Source organism: Ambystoma mexicanum, chromosome 10 (assembly GCF_040938575.1).
Source record: "Ambystoma mexicanum isolate Mex_15411 chromosome 10, UKY_AmexF1_1, whole genome shotgun sequence".
NCBI lineage: Eukaryota > Metazoa > Chordata > Amphibia > Caudata > Ambystomatidae > Ambystoma > Ambystoma mexicanum.
This window is the reverse complement of record NC_090932.1, coordinates 763929237-763952848: the sequence shown is the minus strand read 5'-3', so window position 1 is coordinate 763952848 and position 23612 is coordinate 763929237. Positions and strand designations below refer to the sequence as shown.

The window sequence follows — 23612 nt, the reverse complement described above, 5'->3', positions numbered from 1 at the left end:
TACGTTGATAGGACTTTGCATCACGGAGATGATTGTTTTAATGATTCAATTTTGTATTTAAAACTACCATCGATTAGCTTTCTATACAATTTGAAAAGTGTAGAAATGATCATCTTGGACCACAGAGGTCTCTGTTGATATATACCTTGCATCCTCTCCTTCCGAATATGAATATATGTCAAGGCAAGGTTTCCTTGCCTGCACAGAGATCTCATAAGCTGATCTCATGACCTTTGCTAATGGATTTTATGAGGGGCCTGGAATTTGATATATGTGACAGGTCCCTTTGTAGTTCACCTGCTCTGGCAATTTGGTGGTGCTTTTATGCGGCTTTAATGTGGAAAACCAGTTTCAGCATTGGAAACAAATCAAGTACTTATAATACACAGGTGCAATTTCTTTTACATGTGCTTGGGACCCAGGACATCATTGTGATGAAATCCCAAATTGTTGGGGTAATAAAACACACTCTTTTACATGGGGTACAGTTCCAGCTTCCATGTGCATTTTTGTGCATGTCCTTAGGGATCAATCAGCCAATCTATAGAATCATTGTTAAAGGCCTCAGAAATGGTTGCGGCCTGAAATTCACTTTTACTCTGTTGGAAAAGGTTCTTGGTTGCACGTCTGTTTTTTTGCACCTCACATTCACAGGGGTGCCCTTTTCATCATGGCAGTGAGCAAGAGGCAAACGTCTCTTACACAAAACAAACTCTTTCAGGCAACGCCTCTCTCGCTCTACAGACAGATTTTTCTGTTGACATTTCACTTTAGGAGAATGGCACTCAGTTCCAATAATCCCCACAGTTCTCAGATCTATGGCAAATTAATTGTTAACGCTGCCTCAGTGGTAATGTCTGTGCTCTCAAAATGCATAATAGGAAACCTCTAGGTCACAACATAGAATTGTAATTATTCCTAGGTAAAGTTAAGATGTAGATCATGCATTTTAGTAATGGTAAGGAGGTAGAATATTTCCCCTGTTTTTTCCTGCTCCTTTTTATCTTTGTTTCTACTACACACAATGAAACGTGTCAGGGCAACAGTTTTTCTTAGGCAACGGTTGAGCATCAGGAGTTTCCGTGTGGACTCGTTGGCTGATGGGGCTCATGACTTTTCCTTTTCTTGGAGAACTAGCGGTTGTCGGGGTGGGATCGGATCTAAAAGAGGACGCTGATTTAGAGGAGGAGCTTCTTAAAGAAGACTGAACACGATTGGTGGCAGAATGGGCTGAAACCATGAGGGGAGAAGAGAATTATGGGAGTGGTAGTCCATTAGGAAAAATACTTTTGGTGCTGCTGTTAGAAAATAAAGAAAAGAGTTACGGTGTATAATGCTGTGCAATTTGGGATTGTTCCTAGTGTTCTGATTGTGGCAATCTTTGTGCTTTCGCAGTGGTCCAGCACAGCCTTCCCGCGGCCTTTGCGCACAGCCTCGTCTCTGCTGTATTCATTCCAGGGCAGTTATGGCCATCTGAAGGCATCGGTCAGAGTTGTCAACAGCTGCTGTTCCACAATGCCATTGACGGAAGCCCTACTCTCTGTGACCACTTTCACCAGGAATAATCGAATCTGTTGCAGTGTTTGGAAAGGCTGTCTTCAGTGTTCGGGAGGTGCCACCTTCTCAATTCCAGTCTTCTCTCCTCATCAGTACATGTTCGGTGAAATCACACCTACAGGCGTATTTCATAATTGGACATTTGTGACGTCACTACAATGTATTCGGCCACTGTGGGTTTTCGAGAATTAGAATACTGTTAGGATAGTGACGCGTAGTGTATGTTATTCTTGGTATTATTCGCAAGGGTCCTGTGCCCGGATATGCTCAACGTGATAAGTAATTCTCCTCCACCTCTGTCCTTTGAGGGCTCTGCTTCGGCGGTAGCCTCAGATGGCAATGACCTTACCGGCACTGAAATCAGAAGCTGGCACGCAGGACCGACAGCGGTGCTTGGACAGGGCGTGCAGAGTGTGTGTGTGTGTGTGTGTGTGTGCGTGACTGCAGATGCGTGCCGTGCAGGAAGGGCAGGGTTCCTGGCTCTTCGGCCGCCGGGGAGGCAGCTCTGTGTGAGTGCATTCATCCTGCCTTTTTTCCTACACTGCCGGGTCTCAGGCTCCGCCCTCCTGCAGCTCTCCACAGCACGCACGCACTGAATCAAAGCGACTTTCATTCTGCGCTCGGATCCTCCCAGAGCCAGCGGGGCTTTTCACAGGACACGCCGCCCGTATCCCGCCCCGCGTGCTCCGAAAGAGGGCAAGTCCTTTGAATTTGCGCTGACGTTAACGGAGCGGCGTCGCCTCAACGTGCAAACTTCCTGAGCAGCCCGAGCCGAAAGGTCTGGACATGATAACGGAGGCGTGAACGTGCGTCCAGCGCAGGCTGCCGCGGACTCGAGGACTTGGCACAGTTATTGGCAGCAACTGGTGCCCTGGGGCGCCACACTGCTGCTTGCTGGAATAGGCTGCTGCTTTAAAGGCGAGGGCAGATGGCATCCGCCAAAGGGTGCAACGCACAACTGTCGTTTTAGGGCAGTAAGCGTGCGTTTGCATCCCAAGAACATTCAGTCGGATAAAGCTGCCGGGCAGGCGCCATGATCCACTTTGATAAACTGTGTTCTCTGCATCACCAGTGAAAAGGGACAACGGGAGCTACCCGGAGACCATGTCAGTGGCACCGAGCCAATGGCCAACGAACGGGACCAACTTCTTCCTGGGAAGCCAAGACGTGGTGGATTATCCCAAAGGGCACAAAACTTTCAACGTGATCCTCTTCAGCCTGACACTGGCCATCACACTGGTGACGCTGCTGGGCAGCGTCTACTCGCTGGTGTCTTTGCTCAGGATGCGGAAGAAGAGCACCCTGTCGGTGATTGTGGCCTCCCTGTCGGTGGACGACCTGCTCAGTGTCCTGGCGGCCACCATCTTCATGCTCTCGCAGTGGTCCGGTCAAGCCCTCCCGCCGCCCCTGTGCGTCACCTCGGCCCTGCTGTACTTGTTCCAGGCGGTGTCCAGCAACCTGAAGGCGTCGGTCATAGTTGTCTACAACTTCCTCATAAGCAGGAGGCCCGGGCCGGATGACACGACCGAGAGGCCGGTGAGGATGCTGTGGGCTGTGTACATCATTTGGGCGGCTAGCCTGCTGGTCAGCGCGCTGCCTCTCTGTGGCTGGGGCGGCTACGCCCCCACCTCCTGGGGCTGCCTGGCAGACTGCACCAGTTCCCACGCCCTTCTCCTCTTCGCCTTATACTCGATGTGCTTTTGTACCGTGGCTGTGCTTTCTGTCCCGCTTACTCACCAGCTCCTGTGCTCCGACGAGCAGCAGCGGCGCCTTTTTGGCAGTTACCAAGAAATCTCCCGAGGGTACTTAACGCCGGGGACAACGCTGGGCAGCAACGACTCGTTCCTGTCCCCAGAGGACCCGGTGGACAGGACCTTGCGGAAGCTGGAGGGGAAGTGCTCGAGCTCCGAGACGGTGTTCATGAAAAGCCCCAGTGGCCTGGAAGTGCCCAGCAGCAGGAGCCTTGCCGTGCTGTTTGCACAGAAACGCTTTTCTCTCATACTGGCATTGCTAAAAGTGATTTTATGGGTGCCGTTGATGGTAAAAATAAAAAATAAAAAATACTTAATTCTTGCAAACTGCATGCTGGTAAATAATGTTAGTCAAACATATTTAAAAACTTTAGAGCAGCTTGCATTATGTGAAATTCTCTTGTATGAAAAACATGAAAAAGACAATAAATAGCAGTTTATAGGGCCTGGTTAATAATTACGTTGAACATACTCTTTCCACTATCAACTGGTCCATTTAGGACCCATTCATAAATACGTAAAGCTGAAGTATTCCTGGAGAGCGCTATTTGATTCACAAAGAAGTTACTATTAAGAACTCAGACGTACTCCTAATTTGCTTCTAGAATGTCAGGAGTAAGAGTTACTCATAGTAACTTTTCTATGAATTGGACTCAGGTCTCATTACGAGTTGGCCAGTCCCGAAATAAAGTGCCGGTTACAAGGTACACCAGCACCTTTCTGGACTGGCCAACTCCAAGTCTGCCCGTAAGGGCTCTGCTCTACCGGCAGCCCTGACCTGCTGGTAGATCAGGCCCCTACCGGCAGATTAATGCCTGAATCACCGGCACCGTTACTAACAGTGGCAATGATTTGGGCAGTCCCATCCCATGGAGTCCTACTCCATAGAATGGAGAGTTAACAGCGTCTTCGCCTCCTGTAATACCAGGATATCGGGTGGCGGAGATGGTACAGTAGATTCCCGGTATTCCATGGGAATTACCAGCAGGATACTGGGGAACTCCTAATACGCCCCTAAATAGACTGGTCATACACCTTTGAGGCCGATGTGTGTTTTGGTTATGTTTGGTCAGCATGCACATCTCTACCTGGCTTGCTTTAAGGTGCCTCTGGTTACTTGCATTACTTCTTCCCCGCATGTTGCACTGCATTCATTTGTAATATCATGTTCGCCTTGTTGCGTTCTCTCTGTATCCTTCCCCCCTCTTCTATGCATTCAAGTCATGTCATTAAACAGCCTGTAGTGGCATTGCTCCTAACCAACTGGTTCTGCACATAGCATGCTCCCAAAGTGACTAGTTGCTGTGCGCCCCAGATCAAAGAAGGGGAACATCAAAGTGCAGGGGTTCTGGTTTGGAGTGCCTGAAGATAGTGAAGGCAGACACCGGGAGGACAGGGCGATCAGATGATGGGAGGTTATAAGAATGCAGAGGAAATTCCCTGCCTCTGGAACAGCCTCCCTGCCTCCCTGAAACTTGAGGAGAACCATCTCCGGTTCCGGCAGCACCTCAAAACCTTCCTCTTTGCTTCTGCTTTCGCTCTCCCTCTCCCCTGCTAATTCTTCGCTGAAACTGCACTGAATCTGCAACTGGGCCACTCTCACCGACCCCGGTCCTGGGCCCAGCCACTCTCCACTTGCACTGCCTCCCTGGCAACCCCTGCACTGCGGGACTGTCTCTGTATCCCTACAGCCCCCCCTTCCCAGCACTTGTCTGCACTTACCTTGCACTTGCCACCAGCTGGCCCTCTTTATTTATTTATTTTATTTAATTCTACTTACCTTGTACTGCACTTCCCCCCTCCCCTTCCCCATGCACTTTCTCCCTTCCCCCTATCCCTGCACTTGCGCGATCTGAATGACACCTGGCCTATTAGGATCGTTGTCTGTCTTCCCATTGTTCCCCCCTCCCTGCCTCGTTGCGCCTTGAAACACTTGTGTATAGGCGCGTTACAAATGCCATATCATATCATATCATATCATATCATATGATGGTGAACTAGAACACCTGGATAGGTTGGCCAGTCGTTATCAGGGTGACCAGTTATGTATACCCCTTGGTTGATCATTGAGAGATGTATCAACCAGAAAGGATGACTGGTTATTAGACCCTCCGATGGTGAACTAGGCAGGGTGACCACTTCCTGGACCAGTATGTTAAATTGTAGGACCACCAACCGATCGCTTTGGTCTGTGAATTTCCTCTGCATTCTTATTACTCGTCCCAGTACTCACCTTTGAGTTGTGCAAAAGACCAAACGAGCGTTTGTAGACCAGATGGTGGCACCCACAGCTGGTATTTGTTCTTGTACGTCCCAAAATTAATTTTATCAACCATAAAAAATGTAAACAAAATTCAAGTGGATGCGGCCTGAAGAGTGTTTCGGCCAAGAAATGACAGGGAGAATCCAAAACCTTCAGTCAATAATTATTAATAAGGGGTTGCAAAAGTAGTGGACTGGAAATTCTCCCTGGAGTTTTTTGCCCAGGAAGAAACCAAACCCCTGGTGCATTTGTCTTTAATGCCACCCAAACTGGCACTATCATGTGGAGTGTGTCTCCTGGCAATGGTGTTATGAAAGCAACTGCTCAAGGAAACTCAACAATGCATTCCTCTTTCGACTTGTTATCTTGCTTCATACAAGTTCTTGAATAATCAGCCCAGTAGATTCCCAGTCTAGATAGGAAAAAAAAGGAGGATTATGGGTAATGGCCTCCATGTATCCTCCCAACAAATAGGAAGTGGACAGGTCTAAAAAGAAAGGATTTGGAGAGTTCCCTTCTTCTGGTCAGACAGTTCCAAAGTTAGTATTGGGACAGGAAGAAGGGCGCAAAGGTGTTGTGTGTGCACACGTGCATGTCTTTGCGTGTATTGTGTATCCTTTTTTGCAAGAATAGTTTTTTTTTTTAAATTGAGGATCCTCAAGAAGGTGTATTCAAAGCCTTGGCATTCTAAACTAAAGCCAGAAGTTGCGCGCCCAGGGTTATCGATACGCGTGAGGATGAAAGTAGTGGGGCATATAGCAGCTGGTGATATAGAGCTCTTATCGTTGTCATTTGCACTGATATGAATTGCTACTGTGAGCCGAACAAGATCTAAGTTCGTTTTCCAGCACTGTCAAAGCTGAGTGAATGAGGCGAGGAGTGAGTAATGAACTGACGTCCCACACTCTCCATGCCCGCTAAGAAATGAATACAATGTCTTATTCCAACTATGTGAGAGTTCTTTAGACTGTTCTACCTTGAAACATGTTGCTTTTTTGATCCTCTGCCTTACAGATACAAATGGCTGTCAAGCACCTTGCGGGCTTACACAGCCATTCCTTTGAAACACTGAGCTTCCTTCTGGCACTGCTGGCAGCCACCGTCACTCCAGTGTTTTTGTTGTCGGAGCGCTGGATCCACCTCCCGTGTGGATGCATTATTAACTGCAGGAGGGACATGTATGCTGTGTCTACAGAAGAAAGTCAAAGTAAGATATTTTTCTTATTTTCAATATTTCTAAGTAAGGGTGGTGGCATGGTATGTAGCCACAAACAGAACCTATGTCTAATTGTAAAGCGGGAGACACCTTTGAAGAGAGACGTAAACCTTCATGCCTGCCAAAGTTGTGATCCCATAACACCTCGGTCCACACTTAGAAACTAAATCTGGGTGTAATGCTACTAATGAAGTTTAAGAGAATCTATGAAAGACAATATACTTCTGCAGCAGTCCCTAGCCTAAGAGACTATGAACTGGCTCTGCTAAACTCTCCCACCAATCCCATGTCTCGCCCACCAGGCTCTGCACTCTTCTGAGTTGAGGCGGCAGCAGATTCATCTGTGCACAACATGTGCTGCCTCTGCCTCTGGACAACCGGAAATAGTCAGAGGGCGGTAACCAGGTCGGAGCTGGGTCATGTCCTTTCCTGCAGCTTCTCTGATTACATTGCATTTGTTCCCTCTGGATAGCCTCTGGCAGTAGCCATGTGCCTAACACTGAGGGTTGTGCTTTATTTTGTGGGTTTATTGGAAGATGTTCGCAGAACTAGCATGGAAAAGATATTTAATGAAGATGGCTATAAAATGACTACCATGTATATCTGGGAATGTTTGGGGGTGGCCAGAAAGCAGGTTTATGAACGTATTCCAGCACTTAAACATGAAATATGTTAAACACATTATTAATGAATAATAAGGATCTGATGTTGGCTTCAGTGCCATGATAATGAAAGGACATTTATTACATAAGAGAAACTCATTGAAACCTTCCTGATTTTACATATCTATGAGGTATATCCAATTTCTCTCACAAGAAGAAACTTGCATGGAAAATAGGGTACTTGCACGCCAAACTGTGTGCAAATCTGTATTTGTCGATTCATGGAATCGAATCTGTGGTATTTTTCCTGGATTTGTGTGGAGTTCGCACAGGCTCAGCATGTCTCTGCGAGGCATCGAGGGCCTTGCGCGAGACTCCACGCAAGTCATGGGCGTGGCTTGCAAAGAGGGCTGGGAAGGGGGCGGAACACCAAAAATGGGAAAGAATTTGCTAAAAAATAGGCATTCCGATAGACGACCTGCAGGCAGTCCCACACACGCCCACAATTGTGCGGCTGTCTAGGAAATGATTTGGTACTAATATCTCTCTAAAAAGTAGAAGGCATTGTCGCTAAATTCTAAGGTAAAACTGGTTGTTAATGCTGTGTGCATACTGAGACATGTTATGAAACAGCACTTTATGCTATTTCATGCTTAATGCTAGTTCACTTAATGCTTGCTCCACCAAGGTAATTAGTACTTTTGGCCTGCGCTCATCAACACCACAGGTCTACCGCATCTGCCGTCCCACTATCTGATTAACACCCCCAGCTCATTTTCCTTACAGAGTCATGTGTACCGAGGCCAACATTATTGACAGAAGGGCACTATATAAGACCACTTACCTATTTCTCTGCTCTCATAAGGAAAATCTTTTGAACTGCCTAGGTTTCAAAGTTTTGCCTTAAAATGTACTGTACTTAGGGAGACAAACTAAAACCAATAAGTGATGGTTTAAAGGTCTTGGTTTAATCATAACTATTGGGCTTGCTCTGAGCATTATTTCCAAACATTGCGTTTTAGCACACCTGTGCCTTTACGGAAGGCCACAGGCTATAGGCAAATCAGTCTTTGTCTTGCTACCAATGGGAGCAGTCCTCCTGGAAATACTATGGAAATGTCATATCTACATGGGGACACACTCATCCCTAGACATATTTCAGATCAATGCCAGTAGTTATGATTAATTAAAAACCTCCCATCCATCATATGTATGCTCTTAATTTGTCTACATAAGTGTGAAGGATTATGCCCAGGCATAGGGGCCTTACTTGCCATGCCATAGGGAATCAAGCTGCACCTCGCTGATGAGGCACACAAGGCCAAACGCTGCCTGGTGTTGTTTGTGTTCCCAATGCCAATAGGAGTATGGCTGAGCAGTTCAGACCGAATTGCTTCTAGTGGTAGTAGGACCCATACTGATTTACAAATGAATGGTCCCCTTCTGTAATGCCGCAGATCTTTGATAAACAATGGTGTGGATGGTTGCAGAGATCAATGCAAGAAGTTAGGGTTAACTCCAAACCTCCCATCCATTCCTTCATTCATTTTATGCATATTCTTAGGACATGAGTCCACATCATAGAGTTATTTGTCAGCCAAAGTGAAGGCCGAGATCAGATCGTAAAATGATTCTACAGATTCACAAACTGTATTGCAAATTAATGGCCGGCGGAGGCCGCAGCGCCCCTCGCAGCAAAAAAAAATATTTGGTGGCCCCCCTAGCACCTCCACGCACCCCATGTCATGCGGGTGTTGGGGTGCCAAATTTGTCCATAGGTACCACAGCGCCCTATTGTTATTAAATGCGCTCCACTCCCAAGAGCGGGGAGCATTTAATTTCAATAGGGCTGCTGCGCCTTCACCAACCACGCCAGCTTGGCGGAGACCATGAAAGAGTCCCCCGAGCCGGCGTGGCATGGGGCTAATGGCACCCCGGGCGGTCGCGCCCTTAGGCCGGCCCTGATGACAGGACAGTGTCTGTAGCTCGGGCCAGTGAACCTGGGACACTCTAAAGTTTCCTGGTAGTCTAAAGAGTGGGCCATTGGCCAGTTTGGTGTAGCAAATTAAAAATGTCAAGTTTCCAGGTATAGAATAAAATATGAGCAAGCAGCAGCAAGCATACAAAGGAGGTGTCCTTCCAATGGCCACCTTCTAAATGGTAGACTCGCTTAATGCCGGGCAGTGGAGCATTTTACAAAATCCATAAAATTGATTGAGTTCTAGATGCACAAATCTCATCGTTAAGCCGGACTCATAGATCATTACATAAAAACGAACATTGACAAACCCAATAGTTTGGGATTTTGTATAAGCATACACCAAGCATTGCCTAGCAAATTCACAATTTTCCAGGTAGAGCCATCATATGGACAGGTAAAACCGTAGATTGATATTGCACTGACATCATGTGGCAGGTACTGCTGTCATGTAATTGCTATTGCTATAATACTTCGATGCACCAACATCATTGCCCGGCATTGCCATCAAATACCCCGGTGGCCATTTCATTTTACTGGACATGTATATTGAAGCTTGTGTGGAAAGTAAAAACAATCCTCATGGCTGCAGTGCATCTCCACCCTTTGTGCAGTAAAATAGGGGTAGCCTACCCGTCACCACCGAGATGTTTTGGAACCCAGCTGTCGTGATTCCCCCACCACTGACTACACTGGCTGTGACTGTGGCAGGTTGGCTACCCCTACTGTAAGAGCCCCCTTTGGTCATCCCTTACCTTGCAGACCATGCACTCTACAGCACTATGTGCTGTGTGCATGCTTTCTGCAATGCACTACTTTACACGTGGAAGGATATCAGAGTAATGGCTGTTCGGTGTCACTCAATCCCATCAACTATTTACCTTGACAACGACTTGCAATCGGCCGCTGTACCACCAAGCATCAAAACAAAAGAAATCAGAATTGAAAAATCACAGCCAATGCCATATATACATGCTTTCCTTAACCACCTCCTTACAAGTGTGCTGGTGCAGATTAATGTGCCAGTAATTCCCTTTACCAGCACGTTTTTTGCACCGGCATACTCCAAGTGTGCCGCTGGGGAGCCGGAGGTAAGTCAGCCACCTCACCTGCAAAAAACAGCTGGTATTACGGTAATGCCAGCAATCCCCCCCATGGAGTCCTATGGGACACTCTGGAATGGGGAATTCCCACCCTTCCCGCCACTTGTAATCTGCCGGCAATTCCGGCAGACCAAGTGGCGGGGACGGGATTATCGTTTGGTGGTATGCCGCCAGATTTACTCATGGGATACCACCAAACTTATAATGAGGCCCAATTGTCTTTTCGAAAAATATATACAGGTTGTCGCGGTTGTAGCATCATTAAACCAAGTTTCCACAGCACTGAAGGCATATTTTCAGTCCAGCATGATCTTAATGCTGCCGCAGGCAATCTGTGAGTGTAATGACAGGCGTATTTGCAGGGCTTCCCGAAGCCGAAAAAAACCTCTCTTTGAGGGAAAGCCTCCTGGTCATCCATCCTTCATCCTGCCATTAAAACGGATCCTTCCTTTAGTGTGGGCAGCCTCTCATGCAGATTTACATGCAGACATACATCACTGTCGTGCTGCTGTTGCGCGAACACAGCTGTGCCTGTTCTTGCACTAGATACTGACACATGTCACCCCGACTTCACACGCCCATGTTTTCATGCTTCATTGACTAGAAAGGTTCTAAGGGAATCGCCCCTAAGGACAAGACAATGTATTTATTTATTATTTATCTATTTCTAACGCGCCGCAGCCCATAGGCATCAGGGCTGAGCCTGTTCACATCTGTAGAAAGAAGAACATGGCGTCTTCTGTCTTTGAACATGTTGTTGATACCAGAACTCTTTGATGAATTTTCACACTTCGGGTCAGGAATTCTATCTGAGACTGCAGTCGGATTTTCGGGGTGTCAAATATCTATCTATCAGGGTACCATCAACTGGAGCAATGTGGGGCACAGGCCCTGTTAAAGTTGGTTACCGCATGAGCTTCTGTACATTAACTCCCACTGACTTTCTTTATTTCAATATTTTGTCATCTGTTGACCACATCAGAGCTCGTTCGTGAGGGCACCATTGAACGGTAGGCAGTCCCCACCGCGCGTTACTGTTGCCGAGTCGAGGGCAAAGGCTGCTCATATGGGTGAAGGTTACCCAGCAAATGTTGGAAGCTGGTGGTAAGAGCTCTAAAGGCGGGCTTGTGGAGTGGGGAAAAAGGGAAGACTCACGCGGGGCTCCCTGTGACAGAGCTCATGCGGGTCGCCTTGACCAGGGCCCATTGTGTACACACCACAAAGAGAGGCTTGGAATGCAGTCTTTACCGGCTGTTAGAGCCTCCATTCCAAACTTGCTGATTGGCTAGAGAGCAGGAAACACCGCAAAGAACAAGGGCATTGAATGCAGGCTTCTGTTTATGTTTAAAGACTGCATTCTCCACTTTTTGATTGTCTAAAGAGAAGACCACGTGCTGGTGGTGCCCACCTGCGAGGTTTTCCCACCTACCAACCACACAGAGAGATTCGACACCCTGAGATACTGACCCCCCCCCCCACCCCACACTTATGCAGTCTTCTGTGAAGTGGTTTGACAGTGTCGATTCACAAAAGCAATACATAATCGAGATTTATTTCCTGGGTGAAATTCGAAACATGTCTTTTATTCCTGAAAACTTGTCTTACCCTGTGATTGCGAAATGCTCAGGTAACGCCTGTATTCTGTAGGTGCCGCGGTTGTGCGGTTATACGGTCTGCACCTATGGCTTTGCATGAGGTGATTCCTGCTCCACACAGGATGTGTGCACAGGGGTCTTGCCTCTGGGGTAGGTGCTACCTCCATGTGAGTCACAGATGCAAGGATGCGTTCAAGGATGCAGCAGTCGCTGCAGCAGTTTCCCCCTGATCTGCCCTGTCACAGGCTAGTTTTAGTGGCGTGTGCAGTGCAGACAGGGGTCGTTACAGATCCCCATCTGCATCGATCTGCCCCAAATAGAAAGGCTCATGCTTGTGATGAGTGTTGTCATTTCCCAATGAAAAGTCCTTCTCTGAAACAGAAGGGGAAGTGTAACAAACCATTGACATTGAATGGTCGTTAAGTGAAGGCGCCTTTAAGGAGCCCCACTGCCATCGCAAGCCTGGCATCTACCCAGGTGGAGCGCTGCCTGCTGTGTTTGCTGGAGGCCAATTCATGCCTAGCTGCCGGCCTGTGCCCCTCTATGTAGAGCCGGCCTTAGGGCACGGCGGGCCAGGCGACCACCCGGGGCGTCATGCCCCCTCTACTCCCAGGGCGCCATTAGCCCCCACCAGTCCCCTTCGGGGGAGTCTTTTAAGGGCTCCCCCATGCTGGCATAGTGGGGGAAGGTGCGGCAGGCGCCCTTATGTTATCAAATGTGCCTGCGACGGCGGGGCGCATTTAATAACAATAGGGTGCTGATAGCAGCCTATTGACATGATGATTATCTCCCTGCTCCGACGCAGGAGCAAGGAGGTTTTGATTGGAATAGGGAGCTCATGCGTTATGAGCGTCCTATTCCAGTGATTAACGCCCCCTGCGAGGCGCCGGAGCTGGGAGGGACAAAACAAATGTGGCTCTCCTGACCCCACCCCCAAGCCCCCCCCATCTCCTGTTGATCAGGGCCGCGCGGGGTGGGCGCGCCAATTCGCCCAGGGTGCTGCTGCCTTTAAGTGCGGCCTGCCTCTATGTGTCAGGATATTTGCGTGCAAGGTGCTGCTGCCAGAGAAGGCAAGGCACATGGAGCACCCCTCATTACATGGTACTGCCCGTCTGATTTGGCCCAATCATTTTTAGTTTTGAGGGGTCGATGTTTTTTTTAAAGAATCATGTTTCAGCAAGAAGCAGTGCTCATGTAAATCTCTCTGCAGTCATGCACCTATGTACATTAACAGCTATTGTTCTAGCAATATGCTACAAATGGCCTTTACGCGATCCGTTATATGTGATAACAATTTCAATTTAAAAAATAAGAGCCGGCAAGGTTGCTCTGCAAGTTATACCCTAACTTCAGAAATCTGGGTGCAACATGCAATGGCCGTATTGAATCCCAGCATTACCCATTCAGCCCCTCATCCTTTAGGGGTCCATTCATTGGGGGATCTAAATACACATAATGTTAACCCCTTTACTGCTGGCCTATTATGCGTGTATATGCAAATAGGGCGCATAGAAGTGGGGGGAACCTGGCATGAATTCAATATAAAAGCATGAACTTATTATTAAACATGGCATTTCTAACAAGGTTTTGAAAATGTTCCAGCTACATGGATGCTAATTAATCCCCGAAATGTCTCCTGCTGTGCATCAGCAAACACGAAAGGGGATCAATTAAAGTACTGATTCTATAGTCCTAATTACTATATTACAAATACTTTTTAGTTTTACAATTCCTAAATTGCCAGCAAAATATTGCACGTGGACTCTACCAGAGATGCTCAGTGCTGAAAGAAAAAACAAACACCATTAAAAAAAATTATGCCTCATCATAACCCTGCCGATTCGGATTGGACCTGCCAGTATTTTCGTTTACCGGTACGTGTTTGTACCGGTAGAGTACAAGTTTTCCGGTGGGGTGGCCTGATTTATCTCCAGCCACGAGTTGGAGGTATATCAGGAACCCCACCGGCAAACGACTGCTCGTAATACCGGCACCGGTAACACTGCCAATCCCCCATGGAGTCCTACCATTGCCGGCATCTACAGTCTGCCAGAAATTCTGGCTTATCAGTTACTGGTAACGGGATTGCCATTTGCCGGTATGCCACCGGATCTACCGGCGCGATACCAGAAAACCCATAATGAGGCCCACTGGGAAATGCTTTGTAAATCAGACCCATAAAATCCTGACAAAGGCATTTCTAAAAATAGCATGATTATATTAAAAAGAAGCCACTCAAATGTCAATGTTGTAATAAGAAACACTAACTACATAACACTAGTTTCAATTCTCCAGTAGACCATTAGCTGGTTGTGCCTAAAATAAGTGTTCAAGAAAGTCAAATTGTGGATGGAAGTCCTTAGCGGGTTCTGGCACTGGGCGGAACCAGGCTTGAAGTAAAAGTAGCTGGCCTTTCGCAGAGACTGGGCGCATTGCAATGAGTTACATTCATACTGTATCCCTCTGTCAGAGGAACGTTCTCTCAACCATTTCTCCAAACCCTAAGTAGGAGGGGACCAGTGTTTCTTTGTAGTATTCTCAGAAGATCTTGTTAGCCCAGAAAGTGACCCTTATCTGCTTAACTAAGCATTACAGTTATAGTTCGTAGTTGACAGAGTTTAGGTATATGTAGATCCCGGGAGTTGGTCATAGAAAATCACAAAATGCCGGGGATTCAACAGAATGGAATGGGGTTCTTACAATGTAGGTTAAACAAAAAGGAGACACTTTGGAGGGTCTGCAAGAGGAAGGAAATCAACACTATTTCTTCTGACTGCTCCACTCAGCACACATTCTTACCTGCACCCTCATTGTCATGTCAGCGGTTGCAGTAGAAAAACACCCCAAAAGGCGTTTGATTTTTACCCCTAGAGTCAACAGTTTCCGAGAGAGTGGGGTTTCGAGAGCTGTGTCCCTGGGCCTGAGGATTCACTCCAGGCGTAGGCTTACACTTTTGCATTTGTGCCGATTCTGCTGAGAGCGAAATGTGCATTGGTGTGTGGTGTTTTCAGGGAGATTGCGTCGTAGGAAGCCCATTGGGAAGCCATGGCTCTCCCAGAGGAGCAGGTGCCATTTTGTGGGTTGCACAGGATCTCCGGGAAAAAGTAGAACGCACTCCCTGGGCATTTGTGCTTTGCACCTAATCTCTTCGTTTTTACAAGGGAATTGGAAACTCTCCCTTTTCTAAACCATTAATTGGTCAGACTTATTTTCCTTCAGATTTTGTCACAATTTCTTTCAGGTTGTAGCCCTTTTATTCCATGTTGTATTCCACGTGACCGGTTTTCATTGTACGGTCTTGTATGATGTGTTATTTCCACAAAACTCTCCATACGCCTCTGGGCAAGGTCTGTGCTAGATCAAATGCTCTCAGTAAATAATCCACGCAGCTTCTCTGTAGATCAGAGAGGAAAGGATAGTCGGCAGACAGGAGGAAACCCTATAATGTCGCCAGCCTGATGGTGTCTGCGTGCCCAGAGTCATGTGTGTCCATGGGCTAGAGCCCCTGGCAAACAGACCCACCCCCAGATGCCACAGAAGGTGCGCTGTTTACCTGGGTTTCTCTCTGAAGGGCGGGGATGATGGCCTAAAGGTTAGGTAACGCCTATGAGGAGCTGTGTGGCTATCTAAAGAAGGGTATAGCTTCTTGTGTTTACTGTTGCCATTCGCAACACGTCTTCTGCATGGAGGCCTCTGCAGGACAAGGTTTCTCACATCCTAACTCTCTCTGAAAAGACAGCGAGACACCAGGAAACTGGCATATAGGAGGTGCTCATGGTGTTGTTGCTATTAGGTGACGCTTACGAGACGTATAAGCCGAAACTATTGCATTAGAATACAGACAGGGAGAAATGGCATATGGGGGGTGGGAGACAGCCTCTAGGTGTTCTATGCTTATGTGCCCACCCATTCACTACCCAAGACTATGCTAATCCATACAGCCAATCCCACCCAGTTCCTGCCCCTCCCTGCCCAAAAGAGCTCCCCGGAGGTAAATCAGTGACCCCCCACCGGCAAACCTGTACTTTTGTGGTGCAGCAAAAGTGACGGTAACTGAATTACCGCTACCTTTACTGGCACTTTTCCCGCCCCGCATACGTTATAATGGCCCCCAATGACTTAATTGGAGCTGTAAACCCGCTGCTGGTGTAATAATAATGACTTAGCATGTCTGCCTTAAGCCCCTCAATTTATAAGCAAAATGATTGTCCTTCACTGAAGTCCTGTTAAAACCAAGCATTGGCAAATCCAACAGTTTTGGCTTGTGTTAAGTATTAGTCATTTGCCAGGCTTTGCTATTAGATGCCCAGGCACTCGTACCATTTTGCACTTGCCACCATCGATAGACAGTTAATACAACTAAGGCTCTGCCCGACTAGTGGCTTTCCCATGTCTACACAAAAGCCCAAACTGGTGGCATTGCCAATGCTTGTTTTTGCATCGCGTGAAGCAAGTATGTCTACAGTCAGACCTTTCCATCTAATGTTTCCAACTTCACACCTGACCGTGATAAATTTAAAGTAATGCAGTCCTTTTCTTCTTGAATATTAGTAAATAATGCGAAGACCCTCGATACTAAGGCCAGCTAGTCTCTTGTGAAAATAATCGTATCTTTTATTGTAAGATACTATGGGCCTGATTCATGGAATATTTCCCGGTTCAAAGTGAATTTGCACTGCTGAAAAGTGACGTTGCACTGCCGGCACAAACCCTGATTCATAGAACGTGTATTTTTGGAGTGCAAAGTCCAGGCAAAGTCAGCGCATAGTTATTTGCGCAGTTCAAAATGACTTTGCATCGCAAAGGGTTTGTGTCCGCAGTGCAGTCACTTTTCAGCAGTGCAAATTCACTTTGAACCGCGCAAATATTCCATGAATCAGGCCCTTTGAATATTATGGGGTGTGCAATGGCACTTTTGCAGCACGGGTGAAAGCTCGCAGAGCGCATGCTCGGCTTCAAGGAAAGCATACTGTAATCTAGGCACAGTGCTTTGTTGCTTCCCAGCGAGATTGGCACTTTATAATGTTGCGCGCACTAAAGCATGCACATTGCACATTTCTGTTGCGTGTGATGTAAAGAACGCTTCAAGGCGTATGCACAATATGGTCACGCGTTGCTCTGCTTCATTTGTGCTGCACCGTTTCCTAGGCGTGCTCACGAAAAAAAACCTGTGTGGCTTGCAGTGTGCAAGCGCGTGTACCTTGTAGTGTTTGCATTTGGACACGACGGTCATCTAATAGTGTGCTATGTATGTAAAATAACCCACAGACATTCCATTCTGTTTTTATCCAGCTAAACGGAAAGGGTTCGAGTTTAATCTGTCATTCCAACAAGGCTATGGAATTTACAAGATATCCAAGGAAAACCCTGCAGCCGAGGAAAAATCCCTTTCCTGCCATAACTTGATGAACCACGGCTGCGATCTCACGAAGGAGCCGTTGCACGAGAGGAGTTTCCTGTTCAATTCCGCAGCCATGGGTTTCAGCACCGAGCAGAGCCCGGACAGCTCCCTCCACAATAACACGCACAAGTACAGAAGCGCGCACAGTGCAGAGTGCAAACCGGATGTGGCCAACGCTTTGGGATGGGAGTTGCCCGACAAGATCGGGGGCATCAACAGAGACGACGCCCGACACTTTGAGAAGCCTGCCTTCTTTGAAGGGCAGGAGAGAAGGTTGTCTCACGAGGAGGGGCACAAGCCGGAGCTCTCCGAATGGGAGTGGTGCAGAAGCAAATCAGAAAGAACGTCTCGGCAGGTAACGCACGTGCTTGCACTGCATACTCATGGCACTGCTTATGATTGAGGGCAGGTTTGCAGCATGGCCTGAATGTACATTTCCTGCGTGGATGTCATCCCGTAGGGCGGATTTATGGTACATTTGTGCATGAGAAAATGCATTACCATCAGTGCAAATGCAGTGCAAATATATTTCCACTGACACGATTTGGATTGTACATGCACACATGCAGTTTGCACATGCGCAAATATACAATAATTCCCACTCATGCTGTTTGTTTTTTCTTTTTCTGTTCTTCCCTTAATATTTTATGAATTTCTGATTTTTGTAAGAAGAAAATCTTCAAAATCGGCTGCATTCATGAATCTTTCTCCAAGATATGTGTCTGGCTGCAACAACTGCTTGGTTCAATTAGAATAACAACATTGTGATGCTAGTATTAACATTTGTTAAAGTCTGTGCGTATATGTTGTAGGCTTGTATAATGCTATAGGCCCGATTCATGGAATTCTTTGCACGGTTCAAAGTGACTTTTTACTGCTGAAAAGTGACTTTGCACTGCGGCACAAACCCTGATTCATGGAACTGTGCAAAGTGCATTTTTGCAGTGCAAAGTCGCTGACAAAAACCCTGATTCATGGAACTGTGCAAAGTGTATTAAAGTCTGCACAGACTTTGCACTGCACAAATACAATTTGCACAGTTGCATGAATCAGGTTTTGTGTCAGAAGTACAAAGTCACTTTTCAGCAGTGCAAAGTCACTTTGAAGCGTGCAAAAAATTCCATAAATCGGGTCCTTAATGTTTTGTATGAAGTGTGCATATGCCAACAGCCATCATGGTGCTAACAGCAACTACCCAGTAAACCAGTCACAAGAAACTGCTTTATTCAGTTAGAGATTCGGGTATATCAAAGCAGATGAGGTTAAAGCAGCCTGCAAGGTACACTTTTCCATAGGGTGGTTGCCTTAGCAGACAGAGACTGCTCGATCTCCCATTCTCTTTGACTTAAATTATGACACGGTCAGAAGGAGAGTCTGAGAGGAGGGCAGGGTATGCACAGGGCAATAGAGCATTTCTGGCTAATATAAACTGTATGGGGAATTGTTCAACGAAGGCAAGATAGAGAGTGCTCAAAGACTTACACATGATCCGTTAGCACACAGGGAGCCAAATTACCGACCTTTTCTCCATGCTCACCCTGTTTGCAGTATCAAGCATGACCTGAAACGCATATTCAGGGCCTTATTCACAGAGCGTTTTCCTATGGGATTGCGCCATTACAAAACGCTTCTCTGAATCCGTGTTTTAATGTGCAAATCAACCGTAGTATAAGATGTGGCTAAGCTGTCTGCATTTCCCAGTATATGTTTACCCCTCCACACTCTTGGAACTAAATTATTTCGTTCATCATATTTTTGTATCAATAGGGGTGTTTAATGAAATATTTGAGCTGAATACTATCATGTTCACTAATGTGAATATCATGCTTACTAAACATGATAAGGTGTACTGGATCATTCAAGAACATGGTGTTCATTTAGAGTTATAAACAATATACTTTATTTGGGTGTCAACTAAGTAAATCAATACACAATCTATTATTGGATATGATATATTAGTGTCAAAACTCTAGATGTGTGCTGCAGTGGCCAGTGCCAGTTTGGAGAACCCCTCCGATCACATATAAGACCAGATAGTTACCATGTGCAGGTCTAGTGATCATTTTGATATATGTTGATCTTTTCACTAAGCCGCCAGCACTAATTTAAGGTTCCACGGTGTACAGTCTCACAGCGCAATTCTGGGGACAAGAAACAGGGTGTGTAAGGAATCAATATTTCGTTTTTATAAAAAAAAAACAATGTAAAGTAGGCCCCCAAGCTTTATGCAGGGAAAGTCACTACAATATCACACATTCACAGACAGCTTGCCTACAAATAATGAAAATAAGCTGCCTGTATACATTCTGCTATTTCTCACACACATGCATCCATCTCCATAATCAGAAATGTACATGCTTAGTTCTGCAAGTGAGTAATTCAAGTGAAACCCGAGTTGGCGGCATCTGGGCACTGGGCAGGAGCTGGTTAGGCCCGTGCCAAAGGAAAATGCAGGAATATTGAATACTAAGAGCAATGTGTGGTCCCTGTTGCCAGGTATTCTTACACAGGTATTCAAGAAATTAGAAGAAAATAATTTCTCGTTTTAGCAAATGGTGAGATTAATATACTGAGCTGGATCACAAGGGGTTATAAGAGCTTCATAAAGGAGTCAACTAGTAGAGATATCTTCGGCCCATTTGATTTGATTCTGCTGCATGAAACATGGCTGCAGAACGAATTAAGAATGAGTAGTTTTACTATACTAGCCCATTCCTCTTTTGATAGTAATGGTGGCCGACCCACAGGAGATCTAACAGTAGCCTCAAAGAATGCTAAAATAACAAAAGTAACAAAACTGGCTAGTAAGGATTACGGCATTCTTGTAACTAAAGTACATTATCCTTCAGATGACATGTTGAGTAGTCAGAATATGCAGAATCTCTACTACAACCCTATGTGCTCCTGCTTAGTTGTGTTTCTGCAATCCATTTTGGAAGTTTTGTCAGAGGCTTATTGTAAAGGAGAAGCCACTAGTATTTCAATAGGAGGGGATTTGAATTCATATTGCCTCCCCCAAACAACTTCAGAGACCAGCAATTCTTTGGCTGTGGAAAATGGTAAGTAATGGCTGCGCTTCTTTAAGGAGTGAAACCTGATTTTGTGTAATGGAAGTGTGGCAGGGAATTTAATCTCTGCCCCTACTTGGGAAAATGATAGATCTAAATTTATCATAGATTATATAATTCTGTCGAGAGATATGTTCGACCGTTGTGCAAAAATTGAGATCAAGACAATTGAGAAAATGGATCATAATATGCTAACTGTTAAAATAGCTTGTGGTAGAAATTTAGCACCAAGCGGTTTACAGACAGAATTGTTGGTGAATCAGTGGTGTAATAGTTTGGCACGGTTTGGCAGTGATGGGTGTAAATTAACTAAGAACTTGAGAGAATCAGTTATGCTTTTGTCTTGTGAGCAACTAACCTATGTCTGGTTCCTGTAAAATTTCAGGGATTTCATTTGGGATTTAGATAGACCTCAGATGGGTATGAAAATGTTGTCACCAAAACATAAGTATTAATTTGACCAGTAGACATGGATACGTAAAAAAGAACTCTGTAAAAATCTTAGAGACCTGAAAAAACATAACATATCTAGATCTGGGATGTTGGTGAAGAAGAAAAAACTGCTGTTGGGTTATCATAATTGTAATAAATCAAAAAAACACTTAAAATTGCAAAGGCAGGGGGACCATATGTTGGAAACCCTTATGTAAAAAAACGTAATTTCTGGTCTCTAGTTAACAATTGGAAAGCCACACAATCTTATCATGGGAGCAATTGTGTGATGGAGGGTTCCTGGTGTACACATTTTAGGAATGTTTTCTGTATGCCTACTGAGTAAATGGTCAGTGTGCCTTCCAATGTTCCTTGGTCATTAACTCAGTCTCTGGAGGTGGTTGAAAAAAACCTGATTATAAAAGCCTCTACCTCGAGAGCAGCCGGACCAAACAGCCTGACTAATTCAATCCTTAAGGTGGATTCAGCATCAGGGGCATTGATTCTCTCTCTTCTTTTTCAAAACATTATTGTAGAGAAGCGTTGCCCGGAGAGCTGGAAAGTGGCAGTAATCAAATTTGCAAAAAGGGCGTTCAGACTGATTCGACTAACTATCGGTCCGATCACCCATCTTGATTCTGACAGCAAGTTATTTGCTGCAGTGTTCTTGGGGAGTTGGAATTCTGGGCCGAAACAAATGGCATATTAGACAAATCTCAAATAAGCTTTAGAAGAGGCACTTCAACCACATTAAATGGCCTAAGAGTAAACAAGTTGTGTGATAACACTGGGAAGATGAGCAATTTGCCTCTTTATGTAGCCATGATTGACCTTTCTAAAGCCTTTGATACCATAAATCGAAGTCAACTATGGGAATTATTAAGAACTTGGGGCATTCCTCCTGGTCTCCTAGTGACATTGACCTATGTGCATCAAGACACAGCCCTTCATATTAGGCTTGATGCTCAGGGACACATCTCAAGTCCAATAAATACAGAAAGAGGAGTGAGGCAGGGTTGCATTCTTGCACACTACCTCTTCAATTTATATCTAGCTGATCTAAATGAGGTGCTCTATGAGCATGCCTTAGCTAGCCCCAGGATAGGATTTTGTAAGATCAGTTGGATCACCTATGCTGATGACATCCTACTCTTGGGCTTTTCACCTCGTGCTATCCAATGTCTATTAACTGCAATTAGTGGGCATACAGCCAGAAATGAGTTAATGATTAACCCTGCTAAAAATAACATCATGAGGATCTGTAATTCAACAAAAAAAAGGTTAGTATCAGATGGTTCCTCAATACACAGTCCATCCTACTGGTAACGGAGACTGCCTATCGTGGCTTCAAATTATCTCCTCAACTGAATATAATGCTGGTGGAAAGTAGAGTGAAAGCCAAGATAGATCTATCCATCTATCTATCTATCTATCTATCTATCTATCTATCTATCTATCTATCTATCTACATTTTGTATTGCGCTTTACACCAATGGGCCTCTAAGCGCTCACATGACAAAAACATGAAACATGGAAGTCAACACAGGTGCCGATATTGAGAGAGATAAAATATCCATTCAAATGAACAGACTTAATGGTACCTATTGTAGCTTTTCTATAACACCATTAATAAAGTTCTACAAAGGGAAAGCTATATCGACATTGATATGGTATTGATGTCGAACCTCAAGCCTGGAACTTAAACTGGGAGCGATTGGAGAGCAGGATTTGGAAGAAAACATTTTGTCTTCCACTGTCCCTCCCTATTTCCTCACTCTGATATGAACTAGGCTTGGACTAACAAAGGGCCTCTTTGGATTGGAGGATATTACAACTCTACCATTATATAAAGGCCCCTCACAGTAATTCTTTATTAATGGAGGTGAATCAAGAGAAATCAAGGCTGGGTAATGTGTTCATGCTCAAATGAGTAAATAAGGTGAAAGCTATTCTATCCTTCATATCCAGATTGGTGGAGGACTTAGTTAACAATCCTTCTAATGTCAAGAGAAAGCCATAATGGAGACGGATTGTATACGAACGATCAAAGTTATGCGCACATTAAAGCTTCATGGTAGCTTCTCAAGTCTGGACAAGCCGAGAGATGTTTTGCCTGCCTGTTGATAACATTCCCTGATCGGAGATAGAGAAACGTGCTTTTGAGATTCCGATTGAATTTACTTCCAACAGGTGAGATTTTGCTTTGTCGGGCTAAGGAGAGAGTGTTAAATGAGATCTGCAGCTTGTGTTAAAGCAAGACCAAACAATCCCTATGCCATATCTTGATTGAGTGTTCAATGTTTCGGAAGCTGATGAGTTCTCCCTTCTGTCGCTTTGTCCACAATCAGGAATGTCATCAGACTGAACACCTCTGGCAAAGATTGTCCTTGGTTCATGAAACATTCCTATCTATGTAACTCATAAAGCACTAAAAGCTTTGGATTTACTCAAAGATGTAGTATTGTATTGAATCCAAAAACCTGGGGATTGGTTAGAATAACAACAATTTGTATTGTGATACATTTGCTTTAATATTGTCTTAAGAAGGTTGTGTTTTATATTGTATTATGTGAAAAATCAAACATATACTGTAACATATTATTAATAAAAGATAATAATTCTGAATAGCAATAGACATTCTAGTTG

General features: G+C 45.4%; 1 protein-coding gene across 1 annotated transcript in view; it reads left to right on the top strand.

Annotated features, from left to right (window-relative positions):
• Positions 1-1982: 1982 nt before the first annotated feature.
• Positions 1983-23612, top strand: part of GPR149 (G protein-coupled receptor 149) — a 479507-nt gene continuing 457877 nt past the window's right edge. The window contains exons 1-3 of the mRNA XM_069618411.1: positions 1983-3597; positions 6586-6778; positions 17358-17821. Of these exons, the coding sequence (XP_069474512.1) occupies positions 2662-3597; positions 6586-6778; positions 17358-17821 (1593 nt within the window). The 5' untranslated portion in view covers positions 1983-2661. The remainder of the gene's footprint in view (positions 3598-6585; positions 6779-17357; positions 17822-23612) is intronic.